The sequence below is a fragment of the Pleurodeles waltl genome, chromosome 7 (genome assembly GCF_031143425.1).
Source record: "Pleurodeles waltl isolate 20211129_DDA chromosome 7, aPleWal1.hap1.20221129, whole genome shotgun sequence".
NCBI lineage: Eukaryota > Metazoa > Chordata > Amphibia > Caudata > Salamandridae > Pleurodeles > Pleurodeles waltl.
Genome location: NC_090446.1, coordinates 608,116,200 through 608,134,154, shown reverse-complemented (window position 1 = coordinate 608,134,154; position 17,955 = coordinate 608,116,200). Strand labels below are relative to the sequence as shown.

Genomic DNA, 17,955 nt, shown 5'->3' with positions numbered 1-17,955 from the left:
CTGCAGGAGAATGGGATCCTCGACCCTTTAAATAACAAGGTTTAATAGTAACAAATTCAATGGTACATAATTTAGCACACTGGAAGAACGAACAGCTAATTCGCAGCCGGGACGCTATTGGTGTCCACCATTCTCAATGAAGACATAACGTTAACCCACTGAGCTTTTCTCCCTAGTATTGTAACATGCGATTTACAGATTAAAACCACAGATCTGCAGCAGGCGCGCTAACCATTTTAGCTGTTCTCCTGGATTGGATGATGTAGCCTGCAGGATTTACACAAATCTCTGCCCTGGTGCTTTAACCGCCTGTGATATAATATTGGATTTCGTTGGCCTTTCTGTGGTGGGCTACATACCTCCCTTTCACTGTGGGTTGAGGGGGCTGGCTGCGGCAGGAGCGCCGGGCTGGTAGTGGTCTGACTGGATCTCGATCGGGCTCCAGGCCGTGTTTTGCCGCCGCCCGCACGCCTCTCCCTCATCTGCCAGTCTGGCTCTCTCCATCACTGCTTCTTCCCTGCAGTGCCGTGAAGAGACGAGCGGTGCGGGCAGCTTTGCCAGGAGAGGAGAACCAGGGCACCCGCGGCACCCACGTCCTCTTTCGAGGGCTGCACGGCATCTCTTGGACCCCGCGCAACCTCTTCCAGGGGGCTGGGCACTGGGGGCACCCAAGCAGCGCACCTGCACCCTGCTGCCCCCACTTACCTGGGACCTTTCTTCCAGCCAAGCGCTGAGACGAGCGCACCTGCGGCAGCGGGGCCCATGGGGAATCCTGGGGGCTCCGGTATGGGGGAACATCTGGACAGCCCGCGCGGGGGCTGAGCCCCGGACCCCCAGGCGTGGGCACCCTCGGCGCCAGCGATGGGCTCATGGTGGCACGGAGCGCCCTCCCCCCCTGGCACCGGGGCGCTGTCCCTGCTGCTGGCCAGCACACTCCTGGGCATCCCCTCGAGCGGTGAGTCCACCTTGCATGAGGCATTTGTTGTGGTGTTCTGTGGCACGCTGGGCACTTGAGCCCCGCTGGGGGTCCGGAGGTCTGAGGGAGGCTGGCGCGAGGCACGTGAAGTTGGGCAACGACTCTCCTGTTCTACAGGAAGAGGGTGCTGTGCCCGGCTCGTGTGCGGGCTGTTGTGTTATGTTATTATTGTCGAAGACGTGTTAAGGGTCCCGCCTGTTGTAAGACGGATTTTGGTGGGAGCATGGAGTAGGGTGCATGAATTTGGGCGGGGGTACACTTCCACCAGTTAGGATGATTACGGGGCAAAGGTGGAGACGTTTTGGACACCCAAACTGTCCATTGTTTGGGTAGGGACCTATCCGAAGGGGTAGAGGCAGGGTGTCTAGACTCCTTTCCCCACACATGGCAGTAGTGCCTCCGGACCCCACAGACCAGGGTCTCTGATGGCCCCAAGACCGGCCTCTTGGGGGATGTATGGCTGTCCTCCGCTAGAGCCCTCTTTGGAGAGAGTTTGGGACGGCTCGGTGGTCGCAGGACTGTAGGAAGGCAGTGCTTTACATGGGCCGGTATTGTCCGGGACGGAGTAACGACACTTTATTTTTTATTTTTAGAGGGAGAGCACATGAACTTCTCAAGAAAATCGTAATACTTTTAATTGGAGAGTGCCGGCACTTCCCAGAAATAAGCACTTCTGTTTTTCCATTTCAAGCACTGTAGGAAGGGGTCTGGTCTTCCAGCTTTGGGTGCACATAGATGGAAGAAGTACCTGTGTAGGGTGTTAGTGATTTGTTTGAATAGCTCGCAGTGCGCGCTCAGCTGTGGGCGGCTCTGCTGTGTCTGTTTAAGGGCCCTTGGGTGGCCTCTGGGCTACGGAGTTGTCCCTATGTCTTTCGGGGTCATTTTGTGGTGCTGCTTTGTTTCCTTGGGGTGCGCTTTGGCAGGGTGTTGGACTGTAGAGGAAGCTGCTGTGTCACCTCCGAGAGCGCTATGGTCGGTGCTGGACTGTGGTAGATCTTAGTGCCTTCTTAGGAAGCGCTATAGTGAGACGCATGACGCAGGTCCATGTGGCACATCATAGTTCCACCTTTCCACCTTTTATGGGGCTCCCTTCAGCCCAAGGTCCATGAAGATCTGTGAGATATGTAAGACTGAGGGTCCCCTCGTCACATTCTGCCAAGGGATGGGTCGGGGGGGGGGGGGGGGGGGGGGGGGGGGGGTCATACTTTTGTTGTTTGCCACTGGCTTTGAGGGTAGGCTAAGATGTGACTGGACTGTGGCGGGGACTCGGTGTCTCTTCAGGTTGCGCTTTGGTGGGTTCTGGACTGTTTCGGGGGCTACAGTGTCTCCTTGGGGTGTTCTTTGATGAGTGCTGGGCTGCTCAGGGATGGAGGGGGCTGCTGTTTCTCCGTAGAGTGCACTTTGGTGGGTCCTGGACTATGGAGGGGGGTGCTGTGTCTTCTCTGCTGGTTTGTAGAGGGGGCTGCTGTGTCTTCTCTGCTGGTTTGTAGAGGGGGCTGCTGTGTCTTCTCTGCGGGACTATGGAGGGGGTTTCTGTGTCTTCTCTGCCGGACTGTGGAGGGGGCTTTTTGTCTCCTCAGTGCGTTTGCTGTGTGCTGGACGGTGGAGATGGCTGCTCTGTGTCCATGTGCGCTTTGGAATATGGGGCAATACATTGTGTCTCTAGGGTGCGGTTTGTTGTGTTCTGTGGGGTGCAGAGTTGTGAAAGACGCTAATGTGTCTCCTTAAGCGCTGCGGAAACACGCTGGGCCCGATCTCCTCTGGGTGCACCTTGGGTGCTCCTGCGAGGTGGGGAGTCGCTTCCTAGTTAGGACGCTCTGTAGCTCTTCCGTGCGTGAAGGGCTGTGCGGTTGGGCGCTGGGTCACCCTATGGGGGTCTCAGTGGTATTGGGCAGTGGGTGTTGGGAAAGGGTGGTGTTTCTCAGCAGGGTGGTGTTTCTCCGCAGGGCATTGAATAGCGGCAGGGGTTGCTACACCTCCGTGGGTTGCTGGGCTGTGGATGGCGCATCCGAGGGCGCATGTCGGTGCTTGGATGAAGACGGGGGTGTGGAGGGTGTGTTGCGTCGCCCTTGGGATCTGTACTGTAGGGATAGCACTTGTGTTTCCCTGGAGCGCTCGGCAGTGAGTGATGGGTTGTGTGCCGAGGAGAGGGCTGCTGGGAGGGCGCTGGACTGTGGAGGAGCGGTTTCCTTAGGGCGTCCCTTAGAGGGTGCCAGACTGTTGATGGACTGTTTTTCACCGTGGTTGTCTTACACAGGTGCTCCTGTGTCCTCTTGGGTTCGGTTGAGTGGGTGATAGGCTGGGGTTGGGGATCAGGTGGCTCTTTGGGTTCCGTGAGTGACTGTGTTTTATCATGGTGGTTCTGCCTGGGTGCCTCGCTGTGGAGAGTCCTGCTGTGTTTCTTTGGGAGACATTCAGTGGGTGTTTGAGTGTGTTTTATCATGGTGGCTCTGCCTGGGTACTGGGCTGTGGAGAGTCCTGCTGTGTTTTTTGGGAGACATTCAGCGGTTGTTTGTGTGTGTTTTATCATGGTGGTTCTGCCTGGGTGCCTGGCTGTGGAGAGTCCTGCTGTGTTTCTTTGGGAGACATTCAGCGGGTGTTTGTGTGTGTTTTATTGCAGTGGTTCTGCCTGGGTGCCGGGCTGTGGAGAGTCCTGCTGTGTTTCTTTGGGTGTCATTCAGCGGGTGTTTGTGTGTGTTTTATCGCAGTGGTTCTGCCTGGGTGCCTGGCTGTGGAGAGTCCTGCTGTGTTTCTTTGGGTGCCATTCAGCGGGTGTTTGAGTGTGTTTTATCGCAGTGGTTCTGCCTGGGTGCCTGGCTGTGGAGAGTCCTGCTGTGTTTCTTTGGGACACATTCAGCGGGTGTTTGTGTGTGTTTTATCATGGTGGTTCTGCCTGGGTGCCTGGCTGTGGAGAGTCCTGCTGTGTTTCTTTGGGAGACATTCAGCGGTTGTTTGTGTGTGTTTTATCATGGTGGTTCTGCCTGGGTACCAGGCTGTGGAGAGTCCTGCTGTGTTTCTTTGGGAGACATTCAGCGGTTGTTTGTGTGTGTTTTATCATGGTGGTTCTGCCTGGGTGCCGGGCTGTGGAGAGTCCTGCTGTGTTTCTTTGGGAGACATTCAGCGGGTGTTTGTGTGTGTTTTATCATGGTGGTTCTGCCTGGGTGCCGGGCTGTGGAGAGTCCTGCTGTGTTTCTTTGGGTGTCATTCAGCGGGTGTGTGTGTGTGTTTTAGCAGTGGTTCTGCCTGGGTGCCTGGCTGTGGAGAGTCCTGCTGTGTTTCTTTGGGTGCCATTCAGCGGTTGTTTGTGTGTGTTTTATCATGGTGGTTCTGCCTGGGTGCCGGGCTGTGGAGAGTCCTGCTGTGTTTCTTTGGGAGACATTCAGCGGGTGTTTGTGTGTGTTTTATCGCAGTGGTTCTGCCTGGGTGCCGGGCTGTGGAGAGTCCTGCTGTGTTTCTTTGGGTGTCATCCAGCGGGTGTTTGTGTGTGTTTTATCGCAGTGGTTCTGCCTGGGTGCCTGGCTGTGGAGAGTCCTGCTGTGTTTCTTTGGGACACATTCAGCGGGTGTTTGTGTGTGTTTTATCCCAGTGGTTCTGCCTGGGTGCCTGGCTGTGGAAAGTCCTGCTGTGTTTCTTTGGGAGACATTCAGCGGGTGTTTGTGTGTGTTTTATCATGGTGGTTCTGCCTGGGTGCCTGGCTGTGGAGAGTCCTGCTGTGTTTCTTTGGGAGACATTCAGCGGTTGTTTGTGTGTGTTTTATCATGGTGGTTCTGCCTCGGTGCCTGGCTGTGGAGAGTCCTGCTGTGTTTCTTTGGGAGACATTCCGCGGGTGTTTGAGTGTGTTTTATCATGGTGGTTCTGCCTGGGTGCTGCTCGGGCTCTACTGTGGCTCCTTGGGGTCCTCTTCAGTAGGAGGTGGGCTAAACAGGGTTATGTCATCTCCTTAGGGTGCCATTCGAGGTTCCGGTCCGTGAAACGATCTGCTGACTCTCCTTGGGGTTTGATGTTTATGTGCACCTTAAAAAAAATATCCGCTGAACACCGACCCTTAAAACAACATTTGAAATGTTATGAGCGGCACATTAGTGTCCAAAATATAATAGAGTGTTTATAAAAGACAATTCAACGTAGAAACTTTGAAACTTATTTCCATCCCCTAGGGCCGCCGGTGCGACACTTTTTCCCATATAAAAAGTGTCGCACCGGCGGCGCGTGGGGCCTGTAAATAAACCCCTTTGTTTTAATCCTGGCCATACTTGGACACCGATTGACTAAAATAGAATATATATCATAAATAACAGGTACTCGCCTATTTTGTTCCTATAGTGGACTATCAAGGGGTTCTGGTGACATGATAGACCACAAACCACTGTTGCAAGATAATTTAACATAACATGCCATAGAAGCCACTGACTCCTATCTGCACATGAGCCAAACAGCGGGAGCAGGAGCTTGCGAGGGCTCACCGCAGGAGCGCATTCACCCAGGTAAAGTTAGTAGGTTTACTGTAGAATATGTATTGCTCACTACCCCTGTGTGGGGCGTTGACGCGCTTGCCTACATCGGTAGCACACTACGGTATGTAGAGCTGTGTTTTTGGGGGGGGGGGGGGGGGGGAGGGCGGTTGTCTTTGTTTTGATCCAATGTGGGAAGTGTTTCCATGTCATGCCTGAAGACCACCGAGCTGTGGTTATCGTGTTGTGGGACCCAGCGCTTAGCAGTGTGATGGATGAAGGAGAGCGAAAGATATACGGGCATAGAGGGAGCTGTGGAGGAATATCTGCACCGAACTGACCACTGTTTAGCAAGAAGCAGGAGAAAAAAAAATCCCAAATGTCAAGGCTAAGAATGGCAGTCAGCGTTGCTGGGTAACAACGAGGTGGGACTAGATGCTATAGGTAAGAATGCGGGTTGACTGTGTCTGTCTCTGCCATTGCATTCTTGGTATAAGGGTACATTGGGCATGCCTCACGATGGAGTACAATGCACTGCTCAAGATTACAGTCCTTAATATGCGCAGTGGTCTAGCTATCATAAGGGCAGCAGGTGCAGTGGCACCTGAGACCGGAGGCTTGCAGGGCCCAGTGCATCCCAGTTATGGTTGTCTTTTACTACAATCTGTGGGATGGGGCACATCATTCTGCTTTCAGTATGGACTTCTGTGTGCGTGCGGTGTAGCCGCCATAGTGTGGTATGTAGGGACAGAAGTCCTTGCACTGTGCAGACAGCTGAGCCATCCTAACCTTTTTTTTTTACCTTACTGATGCTAATATTCTTTTCTGCCGGTGGACTTAACATCTGCAAGCCCATTGGAGACGTGACATGCTTTTGAGTTAAAACGCTGGAATGGAGAAGCATTTAAATGAGTGGAGTGTATTGTATTGCAATTGCATTTATGTAGTGCTTATTATACCTGAAGAGGCACTGAAGTGCCTGGATCAAGTGTTTACTATCCCCTTCCTAAGACACAGGACTTTGGTAGCAGCTCAGATTCTGTTGAAGGGCACATCATATGTTTTTAGCTGTTCCACCATTCAAGGGTTCTGTGATACTCCCAAAGTGGTTAGTACAGCTAACTAGGGTAATTCTCTTCTGCACAGATTCGTCTTGTGTGTTTTGTGTGTTTGGGTTTAGAGTGTGCAAGGAGATTTTGTGATATGGATGGTGCATTGTGCAATGACATAGTCCACGCAGCACAAGATGGAGGTACTCTCATAGGGTAAGGCGAGTCAGCCTTCACTGCCCTTCTTGTGGCATCTGGGGTTCTGCCTTCCAGCCAGTTTGAAATTCTCTGGTTCTCGGCTGCAAAATACATTCCGCTCAGACTCCCGACTTAAAAAAAAATATTGACCAAAATGGGTATTGTGGCCTGGGCAAGTCGGTTTCCAGCTCTGTCTGAAGATAGCTTACAAATGCTTCAAACTTGCTTGAGGCGTGAAAAACAAGGAAATGGATAGAATGCTTGAATTAATCCCAGCCAATGGCAGTCACTCAGGGTTACATCCCAATCCATTTTTCTTGCCTTCCATGCCAGCTCAGTTTGGATTGGACTATTATGGATATGTCCAGACATGGGTCCTGTGCTCATTGTGTCACTGGAACTTCCCGATGAGCCCTACTCAGAGTTGCTAGTGTTCTGGTTCAGGGGAGGCCCTAGCCTGACAGTTCAGACTGAACTGTTCATATTGCAGCAGGGGCAAGACTGATTTGCATATGGCTGGGTCGGAACTGAGGTGGTGTAGTGGGCAAAAATGCTGGACTGGGTTGTGGCCCTGGAGTGATAAGCAGTAGCTGAGATTGATTCAAGCACTCCACCCATCACTATGTTGTTGTTTTACATTTAAGTGGGGCCTAGTTCACGTCATGGGGCCATATTCATCCATCTCCCTCCCTCCTTATGGTCACCCCAGTGCTGTCTGGAATTCACAGAGCAGCCACTAAGGAAGTCTTCTCTGTGTATATACAAATCCACATTTCCTTGACTGGTTGGTGCTTTCCTTGCTTCTCCTTTGTTAGGTACTGATGAAAGACAACAAAGACACTCTCTACTTTTGTTTGTTGGGGGAAAATGGATTATGAGCCTGGCTCCTCTCCTCGATAGGCCATGGGTTGCTTCTAGTGCCCTCACACTGTCTTCCTTAAGCAAAAGTGTGTTCATCTTAGTAACGAAGAAGCTCCGTTCTCTCCGCACCCAGGGTCATCTAACCAGGAACAGGACTCCTGAATTTATTCAATATACTAGGGCTTCAAACATGTTGCATCTGGAGGAAGCTGAGCTGCTATGATTTAGCTTTTAGGGGAAGAGTGGGTTGTCTCCTACCAGGAGGCCGAGAATCAATGCTCAGCAGACAGAAGCCAGCTTAAAACCCATAGTGAGGAAGCTTGATGCCCAGTAGTGAAGAACATCCTGCAGCCCAGCTGTCCAAGCATGAAGCAAATACATCATATTTGCATGAAGGCTGATGACCTGCAGTAAACCTTTGCAGACTGTGAAGGTGGTGATCCTACATTGACCTGACCAGTATTATCCCTGACCTTTTCTAAGCCTTTACCACACCTATACCATCCCCCATATGGAGGAACAAGACATATTTTCTCATTTACTCTAGCCTTCAGGAAGTGTCATAGAGCACCTTCATTCAAGAACCATTTGCATTACTTCTCCTTCTTATGGTTCCTAATATATTGCAGTTTAAAACATGACTGCTACCCCAGTCCTAAAGTTCAGGTGCCTGGTTGCTGCTGCCAAGAACCAATGGCTCTTTTGGGCATAACATAACTGTTTGTGGGTAGTGATGAAGTAAACAGCACATCTGCACCCAAAGATGCTCTGCTGAAGAGAACACCTATTGAGCGAGTCTGTCTTTTGTGTTCGAACAACTTCTAGGGCACACTTACGTATGGTATCAACATACCTGACCCCTGCCGTTGATGTAAATCCAAGCACCAGAAGGGCGCCAACACTCATTTGCACAGGTGACATAATCAGGCATGTCTGTGGTGATGTCATCAGAAATGTCACTCGTTAGATCAGCTGATGTCATTGATGATGTTATTTGTTATCATTATCAATGCACCTGGGATGGAGGGGGCAGTGAAACTTCATTGCCAACTTATCAACTCCGTTCCACGTTTAGGGTTCGCATTGTAATCTATTCAGTTTAACTACTGTTTTACAGATGTACATAAATGTGTCACTCACTATGTGATTGTCTGCAGCACGATGGTTCAATTCTTTGCAGTTCCTTCTATACACAGACTCAAACATATGTTTGGTTATTTACATTGCACAGACAGCAGAGATTTAAAAACCCTCAGTGCTGTTAGAATGCCAGACACATGCATTATTTTCCATAATTCACAGGGGTGACATCATTCCTTTGCATTACAGATTTTAACTGAAGGAAAACCCTAGAAAATGAGTTCCTCGTGCGGTTCACCTGTTAATTCATGTCCACGCACACAAATGCCTCTGAATCATCAAAACATGAAATACTCCCCCGGCTACTTCTTTGCCCTTTATTCGGTCAGAATTATCCTTAAGAAGAGTGAAAAAACAGGCATTCCATGCAATCAGCAGCTGATTGTTAGTCAGACACTGCGACGAGCAGGAGCAAAAAACCAAACCCCCTCACAGCCCTATGTTCTGAAACATCCCCATTATTTCTATTCCATTTGTCTAGACGCACAACCAAATAATATGTAGTACAACATACAATTTGCTGCTTTCAATAAATATTTTACTACTCGGAAAAATATTTTTCAAATTTACTAAAGCAAACTAAATCATAAATCAAGGCGTACAGCAGCATGGGCAAGAAAATTGCAGTGCAGATTCAATTCACGGAACCGAAACATGCACATTTTCTCATGTCAAAATGTGTATACTATGTGCTGAAATGGATATTTGACAGGAACAAAGATTACATTTTCTCCTAAATAGTAGGCCAGTAAAGGATGGAAGATATGGGTCATGTCCTATTTTGAAATTAACACGGGGGGTGAGCAATCGTTCTAAACTTCTTTTAACATAGGAGCTTGACCAGTTTATGACAATATGAATTGTTTTATTTTGTGAATTTTAAAGGAAATTGTTTTTCCTGAAGTTTCATTGCCCGGAAAAAGGGATGAGTTTAGGAGCGAGAACAAGAGATGACATTTAAGAAACTGAAGAAAAAATATCCTCCAAATCAAATGTTATAGTCAACAGCACCTCCTGATTATTGTTCCATGAGTGCTGCAGTCTTAAACACATTTATGTTTTAGCAGGGTTGTTGTAGGGAATACTGAAGCACCTGTAGTGACAGGACAGAATATCGTTCTAACAATAGCGAGGGACAAAATATCGAGTGCAAAGCGCATAGAGGGAGGTAAGGAATTACAGTTCCCAACTCTACATCTCCACATATATGTACCTCCAAGATATATAACCAAGGTTGACTTAGGGATGGAGAATGTATAGGAACTTACCTTTCAACGCATAGGCTCGATATTCTAGCCCGTCCATATTCAATACATGATTTCACAGCTTACAAGAAATCAGACTAAAACACTATTTCCCAGGCCTCTGATGATATGGAATCTGTAATTCATGGAGATTGCATGTTTCCAGTGAGTTCTTACTGACAATTCACCGTGATGACATCAGTCTCGTGAATTATGGGTTTTGTTTTGTAACCGTTGCAGTTCGTGAAATAACAATAGCCGAACCAATTACACATTATTATTGCACCTTCGGCTGCTGTTATTGCACAAACCAGTGGTTTCAAATCCCATATTCCATAGGGATGAAGCCATGCTCATGAATTATTTATTTTCACGATTCACAGAAATGTCATCATGCCCGTGAATTGTGGATTTCATCCACTGTAAAGTCACAGACATTGGTTTCTCAATCCGATTAGGTTCAGTCTGGTTCATTCGTTTATAAGCATATAATGCAACAAAAAAGAAAGCAGCGTAATAGTCTGCCAGCGCTTTGCCACTGCCCTTTGTGTGTGCAGAATGTTGTCGGTGAAAGGTAAACAAAACCTAAACATTGTAATTGCAACCGAAGGTGGATTGTTAGCTGGTCATTGCAAAGAGCAGCTTCACCTCCCCCATTCGTTAAGACAAAATGTGGCACTTACATGGCAATCCATCCCTCTCCTAAAACCCTGACGAGCATGCGTGTATGTTCTTTTTACCACAGGTAGCCAAATAGTTTTATGGCTTTATATAGAGTTTGAAAAATGAATTTGTGTGGTAGATTAAACTAAATGAAGTACAATGTTAAAAAGAACATGATGGACAACGATGCAACATCAGGTTTAGTGAACACTCAACCTTCGGCTTAGTAGTGTAATTTAGATCATGCATCCACTTTATGTGTGGGGACAGGGGAAGCCAGTCCTTGGGGCTGACAGCTGTCAATGATGTCTGATCTATTCTCCCTAACACCATGGAATGGAACACGCAGACTTCTGCGTCCAGCATCATCTGCTTTCTCCCTACAGTGCTGCTGACACTGGCCAGAGCTGTGGTAAGGTTTCTCACATGTTTGGTTACATCAGAGCAAGCGTGCATCAGCCTAGACTCAGTCCCCATGTCCCACTCTCTCATGGAAATGCGGAATGGGTAACATCACTGTCGTAGGCTGCCCCATCTCCTTCTATATTTTGCTAAACTCTTTGGATAAATGTACCTTTACGGCAAAAGTGCTAGCAATGGCCTTTCGCTACGGGATTCTCAGGTAGTGTTCCCGGAAGCACAGGAGTAGAGGGAAAGCGATACGCTGACACAGGAAAGACAAAAGTCCCACACACCAACACTAGAATAGTGTGCATACATATCCTGAGAACGAAAATACATAGTTCGTACTCAAAGCTGAAAGAAATTGACACACACACACTTGTGCCAAAGCTTAAGACTCACTGATCCACTTACACAGGTTTGATGGGAATATGAAGCCCCATCCACCACTACCACCTCCACTTCCTTCTGTCTTCTGAGTCCAGAGCATTGAGATAAACCACTATAAGTAGACAAGAGTCTATGCTGGACTCTAAGCAGCACCAAGAGGCCAGGAAAATGGCAAAATATCACTAATAAACAAGCAACACAGCATGGCTTTTGATGGGCAACAGTGTACAATAAAGATTAAACCTTAGAGTGCATCATGTCACCGTAACAAGCATTTCATGGAATTATAGGACACTTGCTGCACTTTATGTGTCCTCTATGTGTTTGTGTGGTGTGTGTGTTGCATATATAAATACATCATTTCAGATGTCTAGGCTCAGTGGGTGCCGCACTGTAACAGTGTATAGATTATAGCCCCCATGGAGTCATGGATGCTCGCAGAGACTTCTCATGAGCCCATGGAGTTTCCTGGCAAGCACAGCACACTTGGAAGCATCCACATGTGCAGGTGCTCAGACCACAGCGGTGTGGTGGTGATGGGTGGTGGTGGGTGGTTTTACTCGCTTCTTTTCATAGAAAGCCTTTGTTTCCTAATAGCGTAGGAGCTGACTACTGTTTTCCTAGTGGTAAGTGGCTGGGGAGGGGGCTTGTTGTGAGGATAATCATTATTATGTGATTTCCAGTCTGTGTTCATTAAGTGCGCTGCTTTTGTTCGGTGTGGCGCAGCCGTGTTCAAAGTACAGCCGCGGTGACAGACTGTATATGGAGTGTTCTGCATGCGACAGGGCCGCCTGATCTTTTAAAAAGGCAAGTACATCGGTATTACTTGGAGAAGAAGCAGAAAAGTGATGACTGGGGAGGTATTGTTAGTTACCACTCACAGCATCTCTGTTTTTTCGTCGAGTACATTTTCAGAGTCAAGTTTGTCTTCTACATATTCGTCGAAAATTAACTCTAACATTTGAATGACAAATTCATCGTGCTTCAAAACAAAAGTCCTGAATATGTGAATTTGGCATAAAGCTAGTTAAACTAAACATGTACTTTAATATCAATACATTGCTTAAACATGCTCCCTACGGCCTTTTAAAATACAAAAAATAAAGATTCTCCATACCTCAAACACTTCCCCTTAGATAATTCTGCCATTATCTTTCATGAATGGGAACCCTATTCTTCAGCTCTATTGCTACTTTTTTCACCCACTGCTCATAAAATAATACACGCTGCCATTGTTCAAATAAATAACTATCCCATTAACACAAACTTATAACAAAACATTTGCAGAACCAAGAGCTGTGATATTTACACTTAAGCACTGACAATAAAGAATCAAGAATCGTGCCACAGTGCAAAATAATTTGGAAAAATGATTTATTTGTGTATACAATGCAAAGGAGAGACACAAAATTAGAGGTGTGATAACTGAGTGTAGTTTTCATATGTAAATAGTTCCTCATTCATTCCAATGGAAATAGAAAATGCACCCAAACAGCCAATCGAAAAAAGCTAGGACAAGAATATTCCTGTAGGTTGATCCAAGATGTGATTGACACTGTTTCAAGCCACTAGTTAATTGCTTCTCAGCTAAAAAAAAAAAAAGGTTGAGGGAGTCTGAACCTGAAAAACAGGTACATAATTCAGCAAATGGCAAGCCAATGGTATTCTTTGTCAAGGTCATCCTATCTAAAGTGTATGCTTTGAAGAAGGCGCTATTTGAATTTGACTCTGTAAAATAGTAACACAAAGAAAAGTAACTGTGAAAAAGACCAATTATCACACACTATACCTTAAAGACACCACCTTTAACATTCCTACACACTACAGACTTTTCCCTTCCAGCTCATCATAACCATCCACTTTGGCAGCTGAAAGTTTCCTTTAACTGCCAAGGGCACCTGTGCAATAAGTGGCACCACATACTAGCCATGCGGTAAGCAAAATGTGCTCTTAATTTTAGATCCGGTCGTTCAGCTGGCTGATTTACAGCTACACATGTCAAGTATGCAAGTTGCTGTTGGCTAAGGCATGAGGACTATCAAGGTGTGGGTAAAATTGAGACATGTTTTACTTTTATTCCTTGTTGGGATGTTCCTGCTGCTTTGCAGGGTCACAGTCCCACTGCTTTGTATCGGTGGACTTACCATGTCACAGGCCATGTTGTTCTTTGTGCTGGATGCTAAACTTTCCAGGAAGGGACTTCCGATAGTGGGAATTTGGAAAGATGTAGCTTGTCGGGCCATCCATTTTGTAGCACTCAAAATCAAACACCCTGGCAGGTCGCTGGGGAATTTATATCCTGAGGACACATGTCACACAGGAGTTCTGACTGCAGTGAATAGCAACTGGGGAAGAAAAAACCTTTTCCTTATGCAAAGTTGGAGAACTTCATCCTTCTTCCACACAAGGGTCAAAAGTGTTGTCATCCTGCAAGGGTGGAATAAATGTTTGCACACTTGGGCCTAATATAGAGTGTGGCGGACGAGTACTCTATCACAAACGTGCCAGATACGCTGCCCACCTTATTACAAGTGCATTATATCCTATTTCATTTGTAATACTTCAAATTGGATATCTGTCACGTTTTTGAAGAGAAACCCATCCCCCAAACTCTGAATCAGGCCATACGTTCAGCCTTTTATAAATAGGTCGTTTTAATGCATTCATAGGGAAAAAGTGGGTCTGACTTTCTTTCAAATTAGGTTTGGTTTCTGGCAAAAATGGCGATCAGGATTATTGCAGGATATTGGTATGGTTTCCTCAAAGTGAGGTAGGTGCCCTTGGTTACATATTGAATGTGTTCGTGATATTGTATTGTATTGTATTGTAATAGTATTTATATAGCGCTTACTACCCCTGGCAAGGCGTCGAATCGCTTTTCGGCAAGTAGCACGCTACTCCGGAACCCAAAAGGAATTAGTGGTGGATTAGTGCAGGGAAATAGGAGTACAGTTTTAGTATTATGTCAGAAAGAGTAAGCTGTGTGCCACAGCTACATCATCCAGAAAGATACCCTTTGAATCTACAGATACTACCATATCACAGAAAACCACACAGCTGTGGTCATGGCTGTTGGTACAGCAAAAACACCAGCTCCGTCAATGGGTCCAACACAGCAGTTTCAGCCACATTAACCAAACAGTGAGCAGCTATGGGGGTGCTTCCTGTAGTTGGCATGTCACAGCTCTTTATTTCCACAGCCCAGGCACTACCAGGTACACTGGATTTCAGGGACAGAGTTCATGGGGTTTGTTTTTCTCTTCGTATTAAGGGCCTTATTTATACTTTTTGGTGCAAAACTGCACTAACACAGTTTTGCACCAAAACGTTTTGCACCGGCTTGCACCATTTTTTAGCACCAGCTGGGCACCATATTTATGGAATGGTGCAAGCCGGTGCAAAGGGTAGGCTAGCGTAAAAAAAATGACATTAGGCAGGTTAGAGTAAAAATAAATGACTCTAACCAGATTAGCGTCATTTTTTGACGCTAAGGGGCATATTTATACTCTGTTTGCACTGAATTAGCATAATTTTTTTTTACTCTAATTCGGTGCAAAACTAACTCCATATTTATACTTTGGTGCTAGACCCGTCTAGCACCAAATTTATGGAGTTAAAGTCATTTTTTGGAAGTGGAAACCTACCTTGCCTTAATGAGATGCAAGGTAGGCGTTCCCGTGCAAAAAATGACTCTATGGCCTTAACGCCATATTTATACTCCCATGCAAGAATGGTGCAAGGGAGGGAGGAGGGGTCAAAAAATGGGGCAAATCTTGCTTTGCCCCCTTTTTTAAAGCCTGGGTCAGGGCAGGCGTTAGGGGACCTGTGGGCCTATTTCCATGGTGGAACACCATGGAATAAGCCCACAGGTGCCCTCTCACGGCCCCAGGGGCACCCACACCAGAGGGACTGTGGAGGATGGGGGACCCCATCCCAGGTAAGTACAGGTAAGAATGCATTTTATTTTTGAATGTGCCATAGGGTGCCCTGAAATAGGCCCCCATACATGGCACAGGGTGCAATGGCCATGCCCAGGGGACCCTTGTCCTCTGTGCTGCCCATTGGGGTGGTGGGCATGACTCCTGCCTTTTCTAAGGCAGGGGTCATGTGGCATGGTAGGTTTAGCACTATAAAATGACGTTAATCTGGTCAGAGTCATTTTTTTTTTTACTCTAACCTGCCTAAAGTCATTTTTTGGTGCTAAGCCCTCTTCTTCTATACTGCCAGCCCCACCCGAATAAAGTTTTTTTTATTTTTTTACTCTAGCCTACCCTTTGCACCGGCTTTCACCATTCCATAAATATGGTGCCCGGCTGGTGCACAGAAATGGTGCAAGCCGGTGCTAAACTTTTTGGTGCAAAAGTGAGTTAGTGCAGTTTTGCAGCAAAATGTATAAATAAGGGCCAATATTTTGTAAGTTTGCGCCACATTTTTGTCAAAAAATTACGTTAATGCGGTGCAAAAAAAGTATTAATCAGGGCCTTGGTGCTAGACGGGTCTAGCACCAAAGTATAAATATGGAGTTAGTTTTGCACCGAATTAGAGTTAAAAAAATGATGCTAATTTGGTGCAAACAGAGTATAAATATGCCGCAGAATATAAATATGCCCCTAAATATGACGTTAAGGCCATAGAGTCATTTTTTACATGGGAACGCCTACCATGCATCTCATTAAGGCAAGGTAGGTCTCTACTTCCAAAAAATTACTTTAACTCCATAAATTTGGCGCTAGACGGGTCTAGCACCAAAGTATAAATATGGAGTTAGTTTTGCACCGAATTAGAGTGAAAAAAAATGGCGCTAATTCGGTGCAAACAGAGTATAAATATGCCCCTAATAGTTTACATACTTTACAATTTTTTATAACCAAATTTTATTGATTTTTTGCATAAACTAACAACCACACACAACCAGACCACAGCCCACCCGACACAACACAGAACATCACAAAGCATAATTGAATCCTAGTCATTCCTGGCATCCAGTCTGTGGTAGTCCCACCATTTGCCCCATATCTTCTTATCTTTCCAGGGGCAACCCGCACTTCATAAATAGACCGTTCTTGTACAGCACACCACTCCACTTTGCTGGTCAGGAACCTCCTTTTGCAGGCAGTATCCTGCTTGGCAACCAGCAATGAAACTCCAATAAAGATTAATTCCATCCCTTGATACTTTACAATTTTTAATACAGCTACCCAGGAGAGGTAAAATTGTACATCTTTGTTGCAAAGGTTAATACCTAACACATTTCCTCCAGAAACCAAACATTAATAAATAATCTACTTCATTTATAAAAACACACAATTGGGTGGAAAATGACGCACAGGAAAATATATAACGAATCAATCATAAACTAATCTCTAAGGATGTTCTTTCTCCCCCAAATGATATATATATATGTATGGTATATTTAAAAAGATAAATTGTATCCTCTCCCAAAAACACACACACCTTCACCCACTCCACAGATCACACCCTCCCCATCCCCGAGTGGTCACGGCAACAAATGCTATTCTCACCTCTGTAAATAGCGCCAGTTTCTGCCGTGGGCCCTGGCATTGCAGGTACCGCAGACAGCTTCACACCTACCTAGGACAGCAGGACACGTGTGAAACGAGAAGTGGTACACCTGCTCCTGGCCCCGAGAGAAGCTCTGTCAACATGAGCAGAATGGAACGTTCGAGAGAGTTCTCCAACAGCAAACACTTCACGAGCCGCCTCCGAGGAGAAAGTGAGCAGAAGCCTTTAAGGAGTCCTGTGGTTCAGCAGCTCCCACGTATTGTAGAAGCAAAATATATTTGTGTGTCTATACATACAAACATAATAATACATGTGTGTGCATATGTGTGTGTATATATTTATGTATATATATATATGTGTATATATAACTATATATATATATATATATAGAGAGAGAGAGAGAGAGAGCGATAGAGAGAGAGAGGATACACAATAAGTAAGCGTAATATGGCCCAATAAATATTGACATTGAGGAGTTCTGGTAAGGAAATAATAAGGCCGAAGGCTGAGTGATTTGGAAATGTCATCAGAACCTGTGATGCAATACTAGACGATATTACGCATGTTATCCAGCATGTATTTTTAGATTACCTCTTTATTTCGTGTAGGACAGTGAAAAGAGGGTTTTCTTCAAAGTGCAGCTAACATTCACAATGGAGACTGATTGGAAATAGAACATTGGGTTTTGTTTATCTTTCATGGATTTAATGTAGACAAAACAATGGGCAATGGTGAGGTTGAGTGGAATTGTGAGATTCTGTAGCTGCCGCTTTTACTGCATAATTATGAATTTACCGCATTTCCTGGATACTGATACTGTGAGGGTATACACCACATCATTTGCCTGGTAACGCTGCATAAGTAAGATAACCATGATGCATAATTTGGTCCTCTATTAATACATAATCCTAGTAGCCTTCACAATAGTAAGCTCTACAGAATTTAATATGTTGTTATAATGATGAAAAAAACAAACTTTATAGGGAACTTGAGTTGTTTGCCACATTTCAAAATTCCCACTGGAACAGGTTTTATTCTACTAATTTGTGTGTAATTGT

At 46.1% G+C, this 17,955-nt stretch overlaps 1 protein-coding gene across 2 annotated transcripts in view; it reads left to right on the top strand.

Annotated features, from left to right (window-relative positions):
- The first annotated feature begins 508 nt into the window (after window positions 1-508).
- The window catches only part of UNC5A (unc-5 netrin receptor A), a 902,953-nt gene continuing 885,506 nt past the window's right edge, over window positions 509-17,955 (top strand). Inside the window, exon 1 of one of the 2 annotated variants that reach the window (XM_069244554.1) lies at window positions 509-955. In XM_069244554.1, the coding sequence (XP_069100655.1) occupies window positions 862-955 (94 nt within the window). In that variant the 5' untranslated portion in view covers window positions 509-861. The remainder of the gene's footprint in view (window positions 956-17,955) is intronic. The other variant, XM_069244553.1, reaches the window with a different exon arrangement.